At 38.2% G+C, this 25,023-nt stretch overlaps 1 protein-coding gene across 1 annotated transcript; it reads left to right on the top strand.

Annotated features, from left to right (window-relative positions):
- The first annotated feature begins 285 nt into the window (after positions 1–285).
- On the top strand, positions 286–21,403 carry LOC149843788 (ABC transporter C family member 10-like). The gene is made up of 15 exons (XM_090000061.1): positions 286–390; positions 1,267–1,308; positions 3,331–3,365; positions 9,091–9,137; positions 9,238–11,282; positions 12,610–12,930; positions 13,009–13,095; positions 14,654–15,256; positions 15,957–16,121; positions 16,275–16,569; positions 17,805–18,019; positions 18,507–18,812; positions 19,761–19,824; positions 19,890–20,129; positions 21,000–21,403. Exons 4-15 carry the CDS (start codon positions 9,122–9,124, stop codon positions 21,110–21,112), a joined length of 4,470 nt encoding a protein of 1,489 aa, XP_089856187.1. The 5' UTR covers positions 286–390; positions 1,267–1,308; positions 3,331–3,365; positions 9,091–9,121; the 3' UTR covers positions 21,113–21,403.
- The last annotated feature ends 3,620 nt before the right edge of the window (positions 21,404–25,023 follow it).

Genomic DNA, 25,023 nt, shown 5'->3' with positions numbered 1-25,023 from the left:
CTGCTATCAAGTAATAAGCAAGCTTGATTGAACTTTGAAACCGCGAATTATTGAGCCAAATTAAAATTTTGCCGACATTTTTATATGTGAAAAAACCCGTCAGGCAGTCATTTGTAGGAACACCATTGAGAATAAAAAAAATGCAAACAAGCTAGGTGTCTCTCGCCTTCTTGCTTAAGAGAGGGAGTGAGCGATGAAGAAACCGTTGAGACGGTGGGTGGGGCCACGAGAGTCCGGCCTCACGCTGCTCTCTTATTTAGCCATTCGCCCAGTCGTGGCGGTCTGATGAGATCGGAGCCGGTGGTGCAGTATGGCCATGGCGTGGTATTGTTCGTTTTTTACGGTTTGATCTTCGGAATCTGTACGCGAAAGTTAGGGCGATGAACGCAGGTGAGCAAGCACGTGAAGGAACGAGCGAGTCTGTTGAAGCGGTTTTCCTCTGCTTTCGTATATATACTTTTTCCGTTTTTGCTGCGAGTTTTCGTTGCTTTTAGGCGTGTTTATGAAGTTGAAGTTAGGAGGACTTGTTCGTGGTGGAAGATCATGACACCGGAAGAGCTGTGTTGAAGTTTTTTAGTGGTTTAGCGAGAAAGCCTTGTTTTTTCGATATATATATATATATATATATTTTTTTTTTTTGTTTTGCATTTCTTTGCAAGTTTTTCTCTTCCGTTGTGCATAGTTTTCGAAAATCGGGTCCTTGTTCGAGTTCTCGGGGATGAACGGTGCAGGATTTGCTCAAGCGCGCTAGTTCTGGATTCTATTTCTTTCTTCTTCTTTTTTTTGCTTTTTCTGTGAGTTCTGGTTTCCTTTTTCGCGTTCTTCTTTGCTTATTTGAGTATTTTCTGGCGTTTTGCTTTTGATTTTACTAGTTTAACTTCCTTTTTTCGTCTTTTTTGGATGAGTTTTTTCATCTGTAGAGAAGGAAGTATTTCTCGTTGTTTTCAAGTTTGAACGTGAGATTTTTTTTTTCGTTAAAGATTTTCAAGTTTTCTTTTTATTTTATTTTTTCTGGTATTGTTTACGAGTCCCGTCCTCGTTTGTTGATTCCTTCTGTACTCATTATTTGAGCAAATGAAGCTTAATTTTTGGATAAAATCGCGAAACTTGTCATGATTTTGTGTTCTGCTCTAACGTGTTTACAGAAATGCAGCTTCTCTTTTTCTTTGTCTCCAATTTCAAAGGAAAATCAGGATTTTGTGTAGATTTCTGCGTCTTTATTTTCATGTTTTCTCATGGTTCTATGGATGTGTTTGTGTTTTACAGGAAGTCAAACAGACACAAAGGCACACAAACTTTTGAGTGAAGGTAAAAGAGATCGCGACGATCTTCTCAACTTCTTATGCATCTTTTTTATTTTTCACTTTGATTTATGTCGCTCTGTATTTGGATGCTTTATTTGATGGAGATTTCGGAATATCGTGCAATGTGCTTTCAACTTTTTAGTTTATCATTAGTTCGCCAAATTTGTTTTAATCGTGTAAGGCGGATTTTTATGCTCCTCAAAAGTCTACCTAGAAGATCTGTGTGTATGTGTGTGTGTCCCTGCTACCTCAAAGGTACTATTCTATAGGTGAAAATCATAGGTGTTTGATCCGATAGGTGCCCTCAGCATGTTTTTTTTCCTAAGTTTTGCACCTTGGTTCACGTTTTTTTTTATGTAAACATATTTGTACATTGTGAACCATTGATTTTTGAAGCCCTTAAGGAGCCCTTTACACGTCACTACACATGAGAAAACTTTTTTCTACTAAACAACCTAGCAAATTACATCTGTAGGGTTTGATCACAAAAAAAAAAGAATATATATATATATATATACCATGACGTCCAAAGTCTTCAAAATTAGACCTACTCTTTCATCTTTTCTATTCAATCTCCATCCCACCCTTCCCTCTCCATGGAAATGAGCCAGTGCTCCACTCACAATTCCCAAGTGAAATGTGCATGTTAGAAACAGTCCTAATCCAGCCGTTGGTTATGATAAGGAAGGACTTATCATATCCAGACGATTTCCCAAATGGAAATCACGTCTATATGATAACCGTTTCGCATGGTTTTCATCAAATGTGATAGAGGATAACATCGAATGTGATAACATCTTAACCATCTCACACAGTTTTCTATTTTGCTATTTTCTTATCTGTATTGTATAAAATGTAAAGAGTATCAAGCTTGTTAATATATCAAAATCATTTTTCTCCTCCTTGTCTCTGCGCATTCTTTCAGTGCAGCTAAAATTAAATATAATTGCAATCACTTATATACAATATGACCTGATCTGCAATTTTTTTTTTATGAAGGAAAACCCTCTTAAAAAATCGGGTCACTTACTGAGCCCGCATTTTTGTAAGATAAAACTGACCACCAAGCCTTAAGTGTCCCAACCGTGACAAAGCAACAACAACTCTCATGCGCCAGCTGAATTTGATCTTGGGCTTTCAGTTTGACACAGGGGCCAGTGAATTATGGTGAGGACAATGTTATCATTATCGGTCGGCCTAAGATACACATAGTATCGGGCAGAATTTTGATACGCTGTACGTAGGCCTGAATCGGCTGTTTTTTAATAAATATTAAAAATGTCAAAAAACATTTTTAATATTATTTTAAAATTATTCTAATGGTTTTAACACATGTCACTTTATGATTGATACGTAATAGTTTTTTATTATTTTAAGCCGATACAGCGATTCCGTTGAGTATACAGCTGAATCGGTGGCCCAACGATTCTGGGCCGATACCGATACTGACAACATTGGGTGAGGACGCTCACCTGTTCTCATTCGGCACGAGGCACACTGCACGCGACCATACACTCGCCCAATAAATAAAGCAAAAGGGGAGGGGCCGCCGTCATCCGTCTCTATCGCGTGGACCGTAATTCTTTCTGTCTTGTCTCAGTCAGAACGACTAAAAGGGGGAGTTCTGGTCTCCTTTTCGCGATCTTCTTTACCTGTTTGAGTATTTTTTGGTGTTTTTCTTTTGTTTTTTGTTTTTTGTTTTTTGTTTTCTGCTTTTTCGTGAGTTCTGGCTTCCTTTTCGCTTTCTTCTTAACTTGTTTGAGTATTTTCTGTCGTTTTGCTTTTGTTTTTAGTAGTTTAACGGCTGGTTTTTGGTCTTTTTCTAATGAGTTTTTCATTTTGTAGATGCATTTCTCGTCGTTTTCTAGTGAATGTATGCAATTTTTCGTTAAAGATCTAAATCGTGAAATTGAACTTCTCTTCTTTCAATTTCAAAGAAAACTAAGAAGTTTTTGTGGATTCTTGAGTCATTATTTTCATGTTTTTCTCATCGTTCTTTGGATCTGTCTGTGTCTGTGTTTTGCAGGAAGTCAACAGGCACAAAAAACTTTTTGAGTGAAGGTAAGAGATAGCGACAAGCTTTGCAACTTTTTATGCTTTTTTTTATTCTGATTTATGTTGTTCACTATTGGATGCTTTCTTCATACGTATTCAATTTTTAGCGGGGTTCTCTATATTTTTGAAATTGCGGTGATAAATCTTGACATCAGAAAATTTGATTTGTGATGGAGATTTTTGGAATATTGTGCAATTTGCTTTCAATTTATAAGTTTGCCATTAGTTCATGAAATCTGATTTAATCGTGTAAGGTGAATTTATTTTCTCCTCCATGGTTCTCTAGAAAATTGGTGTGAGTGTATATATAGAAAATAAATAAATATAAATTTATATATTTGTATTGAGCACAAGAGCTCAAAAAGTTTTTCCTTTGGCTTTCCTCCAAGGATATGATATGTTTTGCAATTTCTGGAAAGTTCAAACAGTTGTGAGTGTCAAAAGTCCAAGCTGAAGGAAAGAAAAACTGAACTTGTTATTTTCTTTTGCACCTATTTGGCACACTAACTGTAACCGTGAAGTGACAGGATTAGGAATATTAAAACAAGAAGGACGCATGTAGAATATAACTTTCTAAGAAATTTCCCTTTGAATTCTCATAATAATATGCGAAAAGGCACCCCCGCGCACCCCCTCCCCCCCAAAAAAACTTGATTTCCTGTGATTTCGCTCCGGCCAGGGATGATGGATATTGTTGTAAAAGTGATAGAAGGAGGTAGAAGAGATGGAAGACACGAGAACAATATACGTGGGTCGGTCAGGTTCGACCTACGTTCACGATAAAGGAGACACGTCCTTTTTTTATATATCTCTCATATGATGAAATACAAGCTTCATATATAGACTTTCAACACAGCACTAGATAGAACTACCTAACCACCAAATCTGTGGAACAAATCTTAGCAAATCTGAAGGATAATTCATAAGGTAGGAAATCAAGCCATATGAAAGGTAAGATATCCAGACGATTTGAGAGGTCGCACAACCAAGCGTGAATCCTTATCTCCAACACTCCCCCTCAAGTTGGAGCGAGAAGGTTCAAAGCTCCTAACTTGCTCGTGATTTCCTTGAGCTTTTCTTTGGTTACAGATTTAGTGAAAATATCATCAAGTTGTTCTTCACTTCTTACGAATGGAGTAGAGATATCCCCACTTTGAACTTTTTCTTTGATGTAGTGACAATTAATTTCAATATGCTTGGTTCTTTCATGAAATATTGAATTTGCGGCTATATGAATTGTTGCAGTGTTGTCACAAAATAACTTCATGGAAGTCGTCACTTAAAATCTCATTTCAGTTAGAAGAGCCTTCACCCAGACCAATTCACAAGTTGTGGAAGCCATGGATCGATACTCGACTTCAGCACTGGATCTTGATATAACCTGTTGTTTTTTACTCTTCCAAGCAACAAGATTACCGCCAACGAATACGCAATATCCACTAGTGGATTTTCTGTCTAAAGCACTTCCTGCCCAATCATAGTCTGAATATCCTTCCACTTCAACGTGTCTTGAGTGCTTCATCTGTAGTCCCTATCCAGGAGTACTCTTTATATATCTGAGTATGCGGTTTATGGCCTTTAGATGAGAATTTTGTAGTGAATGCATGTATTTGCTCACTTCACTGACCACATAGGATATATCTAGTCTGGTAATAGTTAGTTAAATCAATTTACCAACTAACTTTTGATATTGCTTGATATTTGTAAGAGGTTCATCTTGAATCACGTCAAGGTGATGATTAACTTCAATGGGAGATTCAATCGGTTTTGCCCCCAACTTGCCAGTTTCCTTTAGCAAATCAATGATATATTTTCTTTGTGAGAGAAATAAGCCTTTCTTTGAGTGCCCAACTTCAATTCCCAAAATATAGCGGAGTTTACCCAAATCTTTTATATCAAATATCTTATGGAGATAGTTCTTGAGTTTTTCAATTTCTTGAGAGTTGTCACCCGCAACGATAATATCATCCACATAAATAAGAATGAAAACTTTTGAGAGTTTATTTACAAATAGTGAATTGTCAGAGGCACATTTCTTGAAACCAACTCTTTTAAGAGCACTACTAAGTTTCGAATACCATGCTCAAGAGATTGTTTTAATCTGTATATTGCTTTTTGGAATTTACAAACTTGCTTTCTTTCGGTGTGAACGCCAGAAGGGACTTCCATATAAACCTCTTCTTCAAGGTCACCTTGAAGAAAAGCATTCTTAACGTCCAATTGGTACAATTTCCAATTGAAGTTACATGCGACAGAGAGAAGGATTCTCAAGGTGTTCATCTTCGCGACTGGGGCAAAAGTTTTTGTATAGTCAATACCTTGAGTTTGAGTGAATCTCTTTGCAACAAGTCTAGCTTTATACCTTTCTAAGGTGACATCGCTCTTATACTTTAGTCGATAGACCCACTTACATCCAATAACCTTTTTTCCCATAGGAAGAGTAGTTAGGGTTCAAGTCTTGTTTCTTTCTAAGGCTTGGATTTCATCTCTCATGGCCTGACGCCATTTGGGAATGGAGTTAGCTTCATCAAACGATTTTTGTTCCTTCAACTCATCTATCTTGGTAAGATAAGCAAAAAACTCCTTAGATAGATGGTTGTAGGAACTGTGAGATTCTATAGGATACATTACCGCTTGATAAGTAACAAAATCCCTAAGTTTGCTAGGTGCTCTTGTCTCACGAATGAATTTCCTCAAGTTTGGAGCCATGGGTTGCTCTATCTCTTCTCTTGGTAGAGTAGAACTGGTTTCGGGCTGGGGTTCACTATCTTGAACCATCGAGGGTTCATCATAAGGTAGATTTGGAAATGCAACTTCTGACGTTAACCTTTTTAACTACCCCTGAGTAGTATATCCCTCATAATACATGCAGTTTTCATCAAACTTGACATCTCTAGAAATATAAGTTTTATTGTTTTGAACATCAAAGCATCTGTATCCTTTTTGTGATGGAGAGTAACCAAGGAACATGCATTTAGTGGCTCTTCGACTGAATTTGTTTCTAGAATTGGGAGGGTTCCAAGCATACACTATGCATCCAAATATGCGAAAGTGTTCAATGGAATGACATCTGCCCTTTAAAACTTCAATTGGAGTTTTAAAACCCAATTGTTTGCTAGGTAGTCTAGTGATAATATAGCTAGCAATAGCGACTGCTTCGCTCCAAAAATTTTCAGGAATATTTCCTTGAAAAAGAAGAGCTTGAGTGACTTCGAGTAAGTGTCAGTTTTTTCTTTCTGAAACCCCATTCTGTTGCGGAGATCCCACGTATGTGGTTTGATGATCAAGGCCGTGCTCATTTCTAAAATTTTCAAATTTTTCATTCACATATTCAGTACCATTATTAGTTCTGAGGGCTTTAATTTTGACTCCATGTTGTGTGTGAATCATGTTGTAAAAAATCTGAAGTTTTGAGAAGACTTTTTCTTTTGATTTTATGAAGTAGACCCACATAGCTTTCGAAAAATCGTCAATAAAAGAGATAATATTTGTATCCCAAATGCGAGCTTACTAGTGATGGTCCCCATAGATCAGAGTGAACAAGCTCAAACGAATGCTTTGAAGAGTTTTCAGATTTCGGAAATGGTGCACGAGTAAGTTTGGCATACTTACATATTTCACAGCTATCTGAATCAAAAGAAATATGAGGGTCTAAATGTTTCATGACTTGAGTGGAAGGATGTTCGAGTCTTGCATGTAGTCTTCTCTCTTTATTGTCCAAAACTGAGGATAGTGCAACCTTATTATCTTCATCTAAAATATAAATTCCATGCCTTTCGAACCCTCTACCAATCTTCTGGCCCGTCATCCGATCCTGAAAAATCACATTAGTAGGAGAGAAGATGGCATAACAATTATGAGAGCTTGTTATCTTGCTCACTGATAGTAAATTTGAAGCTATTGACGGCATGTAAAGAACTTTACTATTTTTTCCCAAAAAATTGAGCATTCTCTTCTCCCTTAATATTCAGCGTATTCCCATTGGCAATGGTAACCGGTTTTTTATCACAAGTTTCCTTGATATTTTGTAACCCATAGTATCCAGCCATATGGTCAGAGGCTTCAGAGTCAATAATCCATTCAGACGTGCATATAGAAGAAATGGAATTAGAAGATTTCATACCAGCGTGTGTGCTTGGATCGGTGTCGTAGGCTTTGACAGCGGTGACTGCAATATTTTGTTTCAAAAAATCCTGAATCAGCTGAGTGATCTTCTCAAGAGTAATCGGTGTCTCAGTTTGGCCTTCACTAGCGACATTGGCCATCTTGGATCGATTTTGAGGTTGTTGCCTTTTATTGAGTTTCCAACATCTTTCTCTGGTGTGATTCTCTTTTTTGCAATACGTACAAAAAAGTTTTTTTCTTTCCTTTGATTGCTCAGATTCATGATCTTTTGGAACCTCTTTATTTATCTAGATTGTCGAACCTAATAAGTTTTCATCCTTTTGGGATGAAGAGGAGGAGGTAGAATTCATTACCTTACGACGACTTTCCTCTCTCATGACCGTAGCACATACAGTGCTAAGAGAAGGTAGATCTGGTGTCATAAGTAGTTGGCTCCTTAGTTGTTCATAATCGGCTCCAAGACTGGCAAGGACCTGAATTTTTTTTTCTTGTTCGTGCCATTTGAGAAGAGTAGCGGGATCGGTGGATTTTGGTGTATAGGAGTTCCACTCATCCCAAAGAGCACGCATTCTGCTAAGATGTTCACTGAAAGGACGATCTTCCTTTTTTAATCCTTGTAGTTCTTGTGACAATTAATATTGCCTGGCAACATTAAATTGTACATTGTACAATTGTTTGGCAGCATCCCAAATAGCTTTAGAAGTGTCTAAGAAAATAAAACCATCTGCAATTTTTGGTTTCATCGAATTTAGGAGACAGGCCATAACCATATGATCGTTTGATTCCCATTCTTCAAATTTGGGATCTTCGATAGGTGGTTGTGGTTTTTTTCCCGTCACATGACCGAGCTGAGATTTGCCACTAAGGAACAACGTGACAGATTTTGACCAAGTGAGGTAATTAAAACCATTCAGAGGAACGGTGGTGATTTTTAAGGTTGAGTTTACCTGCTCCTGAAGCGCCATTGGATGAGATGTTTGCATCGAGTTATCTGTCGTGATGAATCCATGCAGAACTTCTTCGTTGGCCATCACTAAACTGGGAGGAATCAATGAAGGCAACATGGCTTTGATACCATGTTGCAAAAGTGATAGAAGGAGGTAGAAGAGATGGAAGACACAAGAACAATACACTAGGTTCGGTCAGGTTCGACCTGCATCTACGATAAAGGAGACACGTCCTTTTTTTATATCTCTCTCATACGATGAAATATAAGCTGCATATATAGACTTTTAACACAGCACTAGATAGAACTACCTAACCACCATAAGCAAATCTGAAGGATAATTCATAAGGTAGCACCATAAGCAAATCTGAAGGATAATTCATAAGGTAGGAAATCAAGCCATATGAAAGGTAAGATATCCAACAAGATATCCAGACGGTTTGAGAGGTCGCACAGCCAGGCGTGAATCCTTATCTCCAACAAATATACTCCACTTCTGTCATAAGTCAAAAACTTGATTTCTGATTTCTTTCAAAAATGAAAAAAGAGGCTCTGATCCCTTAAGTCAGCATGCACCTTTTTATGCATTATCATTTTCTGCACTTTGAAATCATATGGCGTGTAGTTCAAGTTATCAAGCTTCCTTTCTGATGAATGCAGAATAGGAAGATAAGCAACTAAAGAGAGAATTATGGAGGTTGTCACAGGTTAGTTGAGAAGACTTTGCTACTATCATGTGCAAGACCATCAATGCAAGTTCTAGCTCCAAGTTGTTCTGTGTTTAACTAAAGCTCTGAAATTGTATAGGTGTCTGGGTTGCTTTCTGTGGGAAGTCCCAGTCTTCATCTAATGCTTCAGATTGCGGAAGAACTGGCATATCAGCTTATTCTGTGCTATTGGGTTCCACCCACTCTTCTCTATGTATCAAGAATGGATTTTCCCTCTGTGTGAGCATGCTGCTCCTGCTTATGTTCTTCTTCAATCTCGTCCACAAAGGATCAAGATCAGCAGGGACAGGCACTCATTCACCGCATATTTCACATGTACATAGATCTTCTGCTGTTTATAACAGCATCGTGGGGCTGTCTTACATTGTGCTAGGATTTTGGATCTTCCAGGTGAGATGGATAACAGGTGAAGTACCTTTACACATGTGGGTGGTGCCCTTGTTTCAGGGTTTAACATGGACACTGTTAGGATTGACAGTCAGCCTCAGGACAGAACAGGTTGCAAAAGCTTTTTTGAGGATCTGGTCAATGATTTCATTCTTTTTTTCAGCATTCTTGTCTGTTACAGCCATTTTAGTGGCTGCAATTGACAAAGAGTTGTCAATTAAGATTGTGCTTGATCTCTTGTCACTGCCTGGAGCTCTCTTGCTCCTACTATGTATAAAAGAATCAAGAATCGATTTCAGTCAGATTGATGATAGTGACCTTTACATGCCTTTGAATGGTGAAAGTAAGGTGAAAATTGGTTTGGATGAGTGTGTGTCTCCATTTGCCAAGGCATCTGTTTTGAGTCGATTATCATTTTGGTGGATGAATTTCATAATGAAAAAGGGATGGGAGAGTCCTCTGGAGGAGAAAGACATGCCTAAGTTAAGCATAGAGGACAGGGCAGAAAGCCGTTATGCATTGTTCACTGAGAGATTGAACCAAGAAAAGGAAAAGAATAAGTCTGGATCACCATCCATATTCTGGACATTGGTTTTCTGTCACCGCAGGGAGATAATAGTGTCTGGATTCTTTGCCTTACTTAAAATTCTCACCATTTCTTCAGGCCCTATGCTTCTTAATGTCTTCATTAAGGTTGCGGAAGGTAATGAATCATTTAAGTACGAGGGTTACATTCTTGCCATATCTCTGTTTTTTGCAAAAGTTCTAGAATCACTATCCCAGAGGCAGTGGTATTTTCGGACCAGAAGGATTGGTCTCCAGTTAAGATCTCTTCTGTCAGCTGCTATATATCAAAAGCAACTAAGGCTCTCTAATGGGGCTAAGATGAGGCATTCTGCTGGTGAGATAATGAACTATTTGACTGTAGATGCTTACCGCATTGGAGAGTTCCCTTTCTGGTTTCATCAGACGTGGACAACAAGCCTCCAGCTTTGTTTTGCATTGGCAATTCTCTACAATGCAGTGGGATCCGCTATGATTTCAGCATTGGTTGTCATTATACTGACTGTCATCTGTAATACTCCCCTTGCAAAACTGCAACATAAATTTCAGACCAAACTTATGCAGGCACAGGATGAAAGGCTCAAGGCAGTTTCAGAGGCTCTGGTGAACATGAAGGTGCTGAAGCTGTACGCATGGGAAATGCATTTCAAGTCAGCCATAGAAGGCTTGCGCAAAGTAGAACACAAATGGTTATCAGCTTTTCAGCTAGAAAATGCTTACAACAGTTTCCTTTTCTGGACATCCCCTGTGTTGGTTTCAACTGCTACTTTTGCCACCTGCTATCTCTTAAAGGTTCCTCTTCAAGCCGGCAATGTCTTCACCTTTGTAGCAACTTTGCGACTTGTTCAAGATCCTGTTAGATCAATACCTGACATTATTGGAGTCGTCATTCAAGCCAAGGTTGCATTTGCAAGAATAGTGAACTTTCTAGATGCTCCAGAGCTGGTGAATGGACATATCAAGAGGGATTTCAGTGAGAAAGAACCTGAACATTCAATATGTATAAAGTCCGCCAACTTAGCATGGGAAGGGGACACCGTGAGACCCATTCTTAGGAATATAAACATTGTAGCCAAACCAGGTCAGAAGGTTGCAATTTGTGGAGAAGTTGGATCAGGAAAATCAACCCTTCTTGCTGCAATTCTTGGGGAGGTTCCCATTGTAGAAGGCACTGTAAGTCTTTACCTGTTTATCATAATTTTTGACACGTTTTCAACAGAGATCATTCCATCTTGTTATATTAGTGTTAAACTAGATGGAAAGTCAGATCCAGTTTTGGCATCTTCTGTTGTCATTTGGACCAGCTGCAGATAAGACTGGATCCTATTATGATCAGATGTATCTGCAAGTCAGGTTCAGCATTAAAGGTTCCAGATCTTACTGAAATGAAGTCGAACCTGGTTTTATATATTTATATGTTGATTGTGCCAATTGGTCTAGGACTAGTTATGATAGGTTCCAACCAGTGATGGCTCTAAGTAGTGCTTAATCTGAGAGCATGCTAGACATGGACATGTTTTGGTTATGCCCGTGCATGGAGATCCTGCCCATTAATAACTTTGTGCATCTCCTCTTCAATTCATTTATGACATTTTCAAATTCATGTTCCTCAATCACAGTGTTTGGACATTTCATTCGTGGCTAGAATGTCTAGTATTGAAATGGCTTGATCTAATTTGGATCCAGGTCCGGTATACTCTCTGCATTTCAGTCTCGGATTCGGATCTTGCATGATCCAGTCCAAATCCTATCCATTTGAACCCCTTAGTCCCAATTCATTAACTAATTCAATTGTAGTTGCAAATCCTTGGAAGCTATAGCAGCTCTCAACGTATAAGAAGGGTTTAAAGTAGGGCTGCTGAGCTTGGGCTGTTCAAGCTCAGCTTGTTTAAAAAATGCCATGTTTGAGATTTGTTTGAGCTCAACCTGACCTTGAACAGCCTTATTCAAGCTCGTCTCAGGTCAACTTCGGTCAAGCTTGAGCGAGATTGATTATGCTTGGCTTGACCCAAGTTAATTAACTTTATTTAAAAAACAATTAAAAGCTTTTGAGGGGATGGGATTAGAACCTGGTACCTCTTTCAAGGATGGGAAATGGCCTACTCAATAGGGTAAGATTTATTTATTTGTCTTTTGTGCAACAAAGAAACTATATGACCTAACTGTATGAATATACACATTAAAAAAAAAATCTGTGAGCCTAAATGAGCTTTATCAAGCTTTAATGAGCCTAAGTTCAAGTTCAAGCTTGGTTCATTTAACTAAGTGAGCCTCAAACAGGGGCTCATTGTTATGCACCCCTACATTGAAGTGTCTTTGTAACTCATGCTGCATTCATTGACCACAAATGATGGTCTGGTCACTGAATCAAACTCAGATGGAATTTGCAAGTAATCTTCTAAATTCAGTGTCTTTAGTCATACATGCCCCATATATCAACCATTATTTTATAAGGATTCATGTTCCCTTAGATCTATATTGGTGCCATGTTCTTTTGCAGTTGCAAGTTTTTGGCACAATTGCGTATGTTTCTCAGAGTGCTTGGATTCAGAGTGGAACAATAAGGGACAACATTCTGTTTGGGTCTTCCATGAATAAGGAAAAGTATCAGCAGACACTTGAGAAGTGTTCACTAGCAAAAGACCTTGAGATGTTGCCCTTTGGAGATCTCACTGAAATAGGAGAAAGAGGGATTAACCTCAGTGGTGGTCAGAAGCAACGTATCCAGCTGGCCCGTGCTGTGTATCAGGATGCAGATATTTATCTCTTGGACGATCCATTTAGTGCTGTTGATGCTCACACTGCTAACAGCTTGTTTAATGTAAATCAGCCTTATATCCCTATTAAATTACAAATTTTATGTTTTGCTCTTATATAAGGCTAACTTGGCATTTGTCAGGAATGTATCATGGGAGCCTTGTCAGGGAAGACCGCCTTGTTAGTGACTCACCAGGTTGATTTTCTTTCAGCCTTTGATACAATACTGGTTAGTTTCATCCTTGTTCCTTTTGTCATTTTCTCCGTACTTCCTCTTGAGCATGTTCTTGTAAATAAATAAGCTCTACAACTCCTTTTTTTTTATTCTTGACGTTGTGCAGCAAATATTAGTAGATCCCTTTGATTTGTTTCATTTCTGATTTCTTATGTTTATTTGTGTGGTCATTCATAAATGTGAAAATTGGGGCTTGACTGGGACTCAGGTAACTGCTTTGGGTATGTAGTATCAATGTTGTATCATACTGTATCGTACAATATGGTATGATACATATCATTACTATGAGAAATAACGATAAGCTACACTCTTATCGTGATACGAGTGTGTATAGTATCTATATCGTACGATACAACCTTGTATCGTATCGTACGATACAGGGTGCACCGTACCATATCATACGGTACAAGGTGTACCATACTGTATCATACGATACATGGTTTATCGTACGATACACTTTCGACACACTTTAAAAAGGGCCGAATCATAATTATTTTATTTATTTTAAAGACCTCTTGAGGGCTGACTCCCTCATTTATGTAGATTCCATTAGAGGGGGTATCCACGCACTCTAGGATTCGTGAAAGCGATTTGGGGGCCGATCCGTATGCAAAGAAGAGGACTTTTACAGTTTGCTCTAGTTGGATCTACGAAAATTAAGGATTTATATCAAGGTAAAAATCAGGATCCACACTCCTTCAACAAAGATGGCATCGGATGATCCGACATGGCAATGGGGCACTCAAATAATGAGTTGAATTTGAGTGCAACTATTGCCATAATATTTTTATTTATGTAATATAAAAGTATGAGTATTGTGGCAAGCTTTTAATTGCAAGATATTTAATATTTTGCATTGTTATCGTGAGATAGTTGATGTTTGATGATGTATTATACTGTTCATAGAGACATAAATTCTTCATATGTGATTTTATGGTTGTATTTTGTGCAATTCATCATTGTTTCATCTTTCATGTGTTATGATTTTTTAAAAACTTTTGCAAATTTTTCTGATTTTTCATGCTTCTTTTTGAAATTTTTAGAATTTTTTAATTAAAAGTTAGAATTTTTTTATTAAAAGTTAGAAATTTTTATGATACTTATCTTATTTTGGGCCGGACCCATACTGGTAATGATACGATACTTGCAACCTTGCTCAGTATCATAGCAAGCCAATAATAATAAACTCAAAAAGTTAGTAAAATAAATGTTGAAAGGTATGCTGGGATCTTCTTCTTCTATGTTGATGCAATTAAACACACTTTTTGATGCAGTGATAGTTTTGATTCAGTAGGATTTGTCAGCATTCCTTGGTACTGATTTGTGCTATGGTAGTTTGCAAAACTTGCCATGAGTGTTGCCTCTTTTTTAGTTTTATGCTGATTTTGCAAAACATGAATAACTAAGCATATCTCCCATCCATTCAATTGATTTTTGCCTCTTAGCCATGTTGGCTATCTATACAGGTTATAAGTTCTCAGGAGTCTGTGTTCCCTTTTGTTTAAGCAGAACCTTTTTTCTTTTTCCTTAACTTGTCTATTTTTGCTGCCAGTTAATGTCAGAAGGAGAAATCATTCGTGCTTCTCCTTATCACGAGTTGCTGAAATCAAGTGCAGAATTTCAAGACCTTGTTAATGCACACCAAGACACAATGGGTTCAGAGAAGTTTGCAAATATTGTTTCTTCTCAGACTAGCAAAAATAGGTTCTCTTCAGCTAAGGGGATCAGTAAGGCATCTGTTGATACAAACCTAATGGGAAAAGTCTCTGTGGCTAATCAACTAATTAAGCAGGAGGAAAAAGAAAGAGGCGATACGGGTTTTAAGCCTTACATTCAGTATTTGAATCAGAACAAAGGCTTCTTTTACTTCTCCTTTGCTGCCCTCTCACATCTCACCTTTGTTGGCACTCAAATCCTACAGAATTCGTGGATGGCCGCCAATGTTCACAATCCTCATGTCAGCATGTTGCGATTAATTTCTGTCTACTCAATCGTTGGGTTTGGTGGTTCTGCTTTTATATTTCTTAGGTGTCTTTTTGTGGTTATCTTAGGCTTGCAGTCATCAAAATCATTATTTGGTCAGCTATTGAACTCTCTTTTTCGTGCACCAATGACCTTCTATGATTCAACGCCTCTGGGAAGGATTTTGTGCAGGGTAAGTCTGAAAATTAAAAGGTTTATTGTGCATTATATATTTTTTTGCTGGAAGCTATATAATACTTCCTTTCTTATTTAAGAATTGATGTGGATGTTCCTGATTATTGTGTCAGTGGCAGTGGCAGTTGTTGTAGAGCTCATAATCTGTTATTGAAAATCATTTTGAACAGATCTATGATTAACTGCTATGAATAGCTTGGTGTATAAAGATATAGTCACATGAATGCCATTATCCCAATAAACAGTTATATGAAGGTTATTATCTCAATGAACAAGAGCTGGAAGGCCTTTTTCAAAAGATATTTGTTTATCTCCCTTGTTTCACATCCATTGACAAGTGTGCAAAATATAGAGATTTGAATTTTGTTGTTTTTCTTCCTTGGAAGTGGGTAGTTCGAGAATGGTTGTGTAGACCTATGTTTTCTAACTGTGTAGAGAGTTTAGCAGTGCCATCTATGTGCATGCTGAATCGACATGTTTTAGAAGGATGCTAGCCGAAGATCATTGTGCTTTTTGTGAACTATGTTTTTTTTAATGACTTTTGGTGGAAAAGAAGAGTTGCTTTGTACCTAGGACTCCTAGTCTTCTACTATTAAGAGTATATAGGTCTTGTTTTAAAATCTTGTTACTTTTTTAGCATCATGTGTTTTAAGGATCATAATTTATTCGCTCATCCATCCTTTTGAACTACTTTGCAGATCTCGTCTGATTTAAGCATTGTCGACCTTGATGTTCCATTCAGCTTAGCATTTGCAGTTTGTGCAACCATTAATGCATATAGTAATCTTGCGGTGTTGTCAGTTGTCACCTGGCCAGTCTTATTTGTTGTCATACCAATGGTATATATAAGCATCCAATTGCAGGTAATAATATTAGCTGTTCTTTATTCTAATGGTATTCACTGAATATTTTGTCATTATTTGCATTGTCGAGTTGATTTTGAACCTTGCTCTGCAAATTGGATTAAAGAGTTGTGATTCCAGAAGTTTGAGTCTGATGTGAATTTAAATTGGCAGAGATATTACTTTGCAAGTGCAAAAGAACTGATGAGGATCAATGGGACGACAAAATCAGTGGTAGCAAATCACTTATCAGAGTCCATATCAGGGGCTATGACTATTAGAGCTTTCAAGGAGCAGGACCGATTCTTTGCAAAAAATTTGGAACTCATTGACAGGAATGCAAGTCCTTTCTTCCATAATTTTGCATCTAGTGAGTGGTTGATTCAACGACTGGAAACACTTAGTGCAGCTATTCTATCTTCCTCAGTACTTGCCATGGTTTTGCTTCCCTCTGGAACTTTTAGCCCTGGTGAGTACCGAGTACCCCAGCTATTTTGAGTTAAAATGTACTTGGATCATCCGGTTGTGTTGTGCGAGCATGTTGTTTAAGAGTTCAGCTAATCAATGGTGCATAACATACCAATTTCATGATTATCATGGTTTTATGCGGAAATCAATCAATTCATAGTGAAATTCCTAATAAAGGAATCACTCTAGATGCAACGAGTGCAGAACAGTCAAATGGCCAATATTTTCTTTTATCTAAGCGACTATCTTTCTGTGTTTATCATTGAAATCTGCATTATTGACATCCAATTATCTGTTAAAAATTAAAATAGTCTGAATCTGTCAATGTTATCTATTTCCCACTGGACGAAGAACCTAGACTTTAAAGGCGGGGAAAATTATTCACCTTCGCATATATGCTGCTCAATCCTTGTTCTTGCTTACACTTCATGGAACCTATCAATGCTTATATATTTTCCATTGACAAAGAACCTAAACAAAAATACTACATTTTATAAGCCTTGAAAGGCGTGAAAGAACTATTTTCCTTCCCAGATATGCTGCTGAATTCATAGGCCTGGGAATGCTTATCAATTTTCCGCTGGGTAAAGATACCTAACTAAAAGGTATTCTCTAATATTTCATCTTTACACCATATTATCCCTCTATCTTGAAAGGATTAATAACTTGAAAGAAAGAGCAGAAACAAAGTATGCTGGGGAAAACCTAATGCTTTAGGCAGTCATCTTTCGATTTTTTGTGCCAATTGTCAAAATACTGTAAGTTTGGAAGCTGGCTGAAGATCATTGGTTCCAGCCCATCAAAACCAGATAACATTAGATGCTGGTGATAAAGATTCAGAATAATATAAAACACACGAATGGGAGTATCATGAATTCACAAGATGCATAATTTTTTTGTCAGGTAACTGTCTGTAGATACTTGTGTTCTGAAACTTGGAAATTGTTTGCTAGTTCCTTGAACATTTTTCTTTTCATGTTGCCTTGAATAATGACTTACGAGGCTATCCATCATGTTTCATTCTGTTGATTTCTACTGCATGTATGCTAAATTTTAAGTTGCATTATATTCATAAGCACAATTCATTCTAGAAAATGAAGAGAAGGAACAAGCACTGGCTTTTTAGTTTTGAAAGTAATAAAGGGCGTATCCATTTTTATGTTAGTGTTGCATATGCTATATATCTTTTCAATATATGATATAATACTTGGCTGATGAGGTTAGGACCCAATGCAGGATTTATTGGGATGGCTCTGTCCTATGGTCTGTCCTTGAATTTATCACTTGTTTTCTCGATTCAAAATCAATGTACTTTGGGAAATTATATTATCTCTGTGGAGCGGATAAACCAATACATGCATATACCTAGTGAAGCCCCAGAGGTGATAGAAGGTAGCCAACCTGCAGTCAACTGGCCTAATGTTGGCAAGGTGGAGATTCAGGACCTGATGGTAATTTTTTATATTTTCTTTCAAGTGAAATGATGATGCTGTTTGTGTTTTGAAGCTTCAAACTTTCAGCCAGATTAAAAGATTGACAAATTTCTGAGCAATTGTACTTTCATTTAGCATGTGACTATACCTTTGACCTTTCCACTGACCTGGGTGTGGAAATTTAAGGCTTTTTACTGTTTTCCTCCTAGGTTTGTGCAGACCAGAAGTACCTCACAAAAAAATTGATTCTTCCTTTATGCCAACAACACTCAATGTGGGTAGTGAAAGGCGTATTGTGGAAGTACATGAAACATACCAAATTTCATGTTAGACACGGTTGAAGTGGTGATAAATCCACTAAAGGTTGTGACTATTATTTGTGATAAATCTTCAAAGATGTACAAGATCATCTAGAAGCTGTGTTTATTGAACATAGATGAGCACCATGTTCTTGTGATCCTGCTTCTTAATGAAACTTATTGCTAATAAAATTGTGGCTTCACAGATCAGATATAGGCCAGACACACCACTTGTGCTTCGGGGGATTAGTTGCACATTTCAAGGAGGACAAAAGATAGGGATTGTCGGTCGGACAGGCAGTGGGAAGACGACTCTGATTAGTGCATTGTTTCGTTTGGTTGAGCCTGCTGGGGGGAAAATTATCATAGATGATCTTGACATCTCTGCCATTGGTTTACATGATCTAAGGTCACAACTAGGGGTCATTCCTCAAGACCCAACCCTTTTCCATGGAACCGTTCGGTACAATTTGGATCCCTTGCAGCAACGCTCTGATCATGAAATCTGGGAGGTATTATTCTTGTTCTTGCTCGAGTATTCATTTAATACGCTTTTTTTTTAATGACGACATTTACTACACTTTTTATTTTTCACTAATTGGATAATGCCATTCTGAATGTTTCATCTTGCTTTAGTATTTTGTTTTCTACTTTGCGTTTTATTTTGGCTGATTGGATAGTAGCAGTCTGGATATTTCCACACTTTTTATTTCAGTTTAACCCGTCTGAATTGATTTTTAAAATTCACATTCATGTGAACCGTGTATTATAGAATTTTATCAACTACTATGTTTCCCCTTTTAAAAACTCACTCACTGTGCAAACCATTGCTATTGAGAAAGATATGCGATCACATAGGTGCGGATGTGGATACAGGTGCAGGTGCAGGGGTGCCAGATGGCAATTTCAAGGAACTTGGGTGCAAGGGTGAGGATATGTATATGTATGTATATATATTCATGTTTGTCTCTGCATTTATGTATTTATGTATATAATATAGACAAAACTGGACTTCTTTAGGGTTAACTGGATCCAGTTTTGGATAAAAATGGACCTCGGTGGTCGACTTTACCCGCACCAGCACAGGTGTATTATCCTGTTAGAAACGTCCATGTAACATAGCTTATGCCTCTGCTTCAGGGGTATGCTCTTCATAGGACGTGCCAAAAGATTTATGTTGGTTGCCAGTTGCCACTGATGTAAATCCTTCTCTTTTTTTTTTTTTGACCAGCCCCATGTAGTTGAGATAAGGTTCGATGACTCTCTCTCTCTTTTTTCCTGTCTTCTTTTCTCTATTGCGTGTTTTTCTTTAAAGGTAACTACAGAATCTAATAGACATGCTGGTTTCTTTTTCCTTTTGTTTTTCCACACCAGGAAATTGCAATATAGTCCTTTTTCAATGGTTTTGGTGGCATCTATGCTTTCTGTACTTTACATCTTAATTTCATCTGTCTTCACAGGTTCTTAATAAATGTCAGCTGAGAGAAACTGTGCAAGAGAAGAAAGATGGGCTTGATGCACTAGGTATGGTAGTTGGATTTAAATTTTGTGAAGCATAAGAGCTTTCACTAAACATTCTGATTTTGCAGTGGTGGAAGATGGATCAAATTGGAGCATGGGGCAAAGGCAGCTGTTTTGCTTGGGGAGAGCTTTATTGAGGAGAAGCAAGATACTGGTGCTAGATGAGGCAACTGCGTCCATTGATAATGCAACTGATTCAATCCTTCAGAAGACGATAAGGACCGAGTTTGCCGATTGCACCGTCATCACTGTTGCACACAGGATACCAACAGTGATGGACTGTACAATGGTGCTTGGGATAAGTGACGGTAAGTCTTTATGCATTACGTTAAATTCATTGGTCGGAAAAAGGAAACCTTTCCATTGGTTTGACAATGTAAGGCTAAAGTAGCTCCAACATTAGGATGGACCATCATGATAATGGAGATTGCGTTACATATTGGACTGGCAAGTTTGACTTTGCTTTTTAACCTGTTCTGTTTGATGGTTGGTTCAATGCCATCAGGAAAGATGGAGATTTTTTCCTAAAATACTGCCAACATTCTGGTCATTCCAGAACTTCCTTTTTTCCACCGCTAATAACAGGAATCTTGAAATTTCCAAATACTTTTCTCTTCATATTGGTGTCATCCGGTTACTTTTTAGGTGTTATTTGAGTTCCATGACTTTACATTAGTTGCCAACATCAATACTTTTTTCGAATTCCACTGGGTCCATTCGCCTATCAAACAAAAAAAAGTGATATCTTGCAAATATTTCTTCTTGAACGATTTTTTCAAGAAAACCCCAAAAGGGGACAAATATTGATAATCTTATTTATTATAAATACCAAGACACTGTCATAATAATTTTTCAACATCTTTGTAGAAGTTGTGGTCTTCTGAAATATTTTATTTTCAGTTTAATATTGTAACACTGTTTATTTAGGAAATTCAATTTTTTTCTGAAAAAGCACTTGTTTTAAAGTTCTCTTGAGAAAACCCCTCGAAAATATTTGGCAAGTGCCAAGACCGACATTGGTGACTATGACATGACCCAATCTGCGTAAGAGCAGCTTATGATCAGGCTTCTTTTAAGTGGAGCACCATCCATAACTGCCCTTGGTTCTATGTATCTTCATCAATAACTGCCCTTGTTAGGTTCTTTATATGAGTGAGAGTTTTCATATTTGTTTTCAGGGCAACTTGTGGAATTTGATGAGCCAATGAATCTGATGAAAAGAGAAGGATCGCTGTTTGGGGAGCTCGTCAAAGAGTACTGGTCTCATACGTCCAGTTCTGCTATTAACTAAAGGAATTTGCAGTGAAGCCATCACAGCTTTCATCATTGGAGGTATACTCGTTTTATGAAGCCCTCTGATCTTCATGCTTTGTCACAGAGAGCGTAGACAGATCCTGCATTGTCAAAATTATGGAGCTGGCCTGCAGCCTACGTCACATCTTGTGTACCAGACCCTCAGCTTAGAGTATTACGTATGTATATGTATATCATCATATCGTGGTTAACCCTCCTGTGCAGATTTTGTGTTCTCATTGTAACAAAACCTTCTCAACGAGAATAAAATCAGAACCCATTTTCCTTCTTTTGGCAAACAACAAATGCGTGTGAGATAAATATGTTGGATTAACCACCACGATTGGTTATCCACAATGTGGATTCATCCCCACATCTAGAATGATCGCTTCCGATAAACCAGCATGGGATAAAGGCAGAACGGTTATGCAAACTGTTCCCATCCCGTGCCCTATCAATCAGAGGGTATCATGAGCGACCCTTATCAAGTAAAAGTACGAGTAACCTGCTAAGAGAGGGAAGAGGTCTACTCACCGGCTGCATTCAGAAGCCTGCGTTCGTGGTGGCTTTAGCCCGATTGAGCAGAAAAAATTTTCTTGTTGCCTGATCGATCACCACTAGACTGACAGTGTTTCTCCTCTGCTCCAGTCGACTCCACCATCTGCAACAACAGCCTATCAATCGCTGCCTCAGGTACACAACATCTCTTTGTTGAACTGTGTTTGCATAACAGTCGTGCTTTTCTGTCACAGTGCAGGGTCACCACTATAGGGAAGCCGACCTCTGACTTTGGAACCCAACATTGGGTTATGGGCCCACACCCCGCATCAGCTGCACAGGGTGTGTCCTGGTCGTCCGGCTATGCAGGTCGTCCTGGGGCGACGTTGCAGCTGGTCGTCGGCACCGGCGACTGTCGCTGTAGGGCGACAAAAAAAAGGGAGCTTACCTCTGTTTTGGGGGTTTTCAATCGGGTAGGGTGCGTCGGCTGCCCCGTTGTGGCTTCTTCTCCATCTGGTGCTGCAGAACTAACGTTGTGACTATCGAGTCGCCGGAGCACGGCAGCAGGCCTGACAGAGGATGTTTTTTCGCCCCACCGTCGAAAGCTAGTGATCGTTGGGTCACTGACGGTGGTGGCAACTCTTTTGCCTTCGGATCACCGACAATCGTTGGATTGCTGGACGTCGGGGCCAGTGGTGGCGTTCCTCCTCAGCAACCGGAGAAGAAAAGCGAAATAGGGTTTTGAAAACCCTATTTCATATTTTTAAACCCTTTTAAAGGTTTCAGGTTGGGTTCAATCCCCAATCCGCCCCACCCGAATCCGATCCATAAAGTTATCTGGATCAGATCCGGGATTCAGATGGGGGACCCGTTCTGTTTCGACCCATGATCCACAGACCTTTGGATCTGGATCGGGTCAATGTTATGATCTGATCCATATTACTTGATCTGAACCATAAAAGGTCCTTTGGATCAGATTCGGATCTCAGGTAATGGATCCGAAGTCCTTTTGACCCTGACCCGTTGTGTTTTGGGATTTGGGTCAGGTTTGAGAGGCTCATTTTGGATCTCTCTGGAACCACAACCGATCCGTTAAGAACTTTTGGATCGGATTGTTGTTCAAACCCAGATTTGATGACCCATACTGACCCATGATGATAATCTGGGTTCGATCCGGATATAAATCTTCGGGTCTCAGGTCCCGAATCCAAATAATGTTCTCTGGATCAGATCTGGTTCTTTCATTAGCAGATCCAGAATTCGGTTAAAATTGGATTATACAGTTCTGGATCAGCTTGACAGAATCGATCCAAACGGCCTGTAATAGAGACCGAACCGGTTCAACCGGTTTGGCCTGTTTCTGAACCGATTCAGATTTCTCTGGAACCAGTTCTCAGACAACTAAGACTGGTTCACTATTACAGAGACCAGTTCAGAGTGTTACAGACCCGGTTTGGTATATTTTGAACCAATTTAGAGCTTTATATGACCGGTTCATCCAGTTTTTAGATTGGTTCGTGGGTCATATGACCGGTTCATCCAATTTTCAGACCGGTTTATGGGTCATATGACCGGTTTATTTAGTTTTCAGACCGGTTTGTGGGTCATATGACCAGTTCATTCAGTTTTCAGACCGGTTCATGGGTTATATAACCGGTTCATTCAGTTTTTAGACTGGTTCATGGGTCATATGATCGGTTCATCCAGTTTTGGACCATTTCAAGGCGTTGTTTCATATTGGCATTAAGGATAGTTAGATGACTTAGTGTATTCATGTCACCAAAGTGACTGAATACACGTATGTCATCAAAGAATTTCAATACTATCATTCAGTTTAAGTCGATATCAACATTGTACTAAGATTCGTGAAACGATTAACGACCCAAAGATAGTTTTATCGTATTTAGAATTTAAGTAGGGTGGAATAAGGTAAATGTGTCAAGATACATCACACATGTGTATCCAAAGGTACCTTGTGTCGATGGTCTAACTTTACAAAAACCTTAGTTTTACCGAATATGGTCGGTAGGCGAAGTGGTTACCAAAGTAGGACTCCGATGACCCCCTTCACTCGCCTGAAAATAAGCATATTAATGGTCTTTATTCTTTTATTTTTTTCATTAAAGTTTTAGTCTCGTATGAATGCTTCTTGATACATGTCTTTTGTCGTGCAGTTTCTAGTCCTGTGATTTTAGATGACTCTAGTTGTATACCTTTTCTAGATGGATCAAATTTTAGTGATTGAAAAGATACTGTACTTTTTACATTAGGGTATATGGATCTGGATCTGGATCTGGCCCTTAAAATAGAAGAACCTGCTGCTCTAACTGACCAAAGCACTATTGATCAAAAGACTGTTTTTGAGAAGTGAGAGTGCTCAAATAGACTTAATATGTTGCTTTTGCAATCTAATGTGGCTAAGAATATTCGTAGTGTTATACCACAATGCAGGACAATTAGAGAGTTTTTAAGTGCTATTGAAGCACAATTTGTGAGTTCAAACAAGGCTAGAGCAAAAACCCTAATGTCTAAACTCATATCTATGAAATATACTGGAGGGAGAAACATTCGTCAGCATATTTTAAAAATGAGGAACATAACATCTTAGCTAAATGACACGAAGCTCACCATCTCTGATTCTTTCCTAGTTCATTTAGTTCTAGCGTCCTTACCCTTGGAGTACGGACCTTTCAAAATCTCTTATAACACACATAATGATGAATGGATGTTCAATGAACTTATGTCCAAGTGTGTTGAAGAAGAAGAGAGGTTGGTGCAGAGTGCACATATAGTTTCTCATGCATCCAAGGTAGGACCAAAGAATAATGTATTTAAGAGAAATGTTTGGAAGAAGCCAACAGGAGATTAGACATCTCAAGGCAAGCAATCTGACTCTGATCCCATAAAGTGCTTCTTTTGTAAGAAGAAGGGACACAGGAAGATAGATTGCATAAAGTATAAAAAATGATTGAAAAAAAGAGATAATTTATCATTTGTTTCTCATGAATGTAATTTATTATAAATTCTTGAAAATAGCTAGTGGATTGATTCTGGTGCTACTGTTCATATTTTCAACTGTCTACAGTTGTTCCTGAGCATAAGGGAACCAATAATACATGAGAAGAGCATCTATTCGAAAAACAAGATGCATTCACATGTGAAGGGTATTGGAACCTGCAGGATTACTCTAGATACAAGCATAGTTTTGGATCTTTATGATGTCTTTTATATTCCATCATATAGTAGAAACTTAATTTCAATTTTGAAATTGGATAAATTTGGATATTGCTTTAAGTTTGAAAAGTCTAAATTGTTCATTTTATAGAAATTCAATTGAAATTGGTTCTGCATCAGTTTATGATAGTTTATATAGATTTAACGTGAATATTCAAACTCAGGAGTCCTTGACTT

The sequence above is a fragment of the Nuphar pumila genome, chromosome 3 (assembly GCF_984573655.1).
Source record: "Nuphar pumila chromosome 3, dmNupPumi1.hap1.1, whole genome shotgun sequence".
Taxonomy (NCBI): domain Eukaryota; kingdom Viridiplantae; phylum Streptophyta; class Magnoliopsida; order Nymphaeales; family Nymphaeaceae; genus Nuphar; species Nuphar pumila.
Note: the sequence above shows the minus strand (reverse complement) of the source record. Positions and strands in the feature narration are given on the sequence as shown.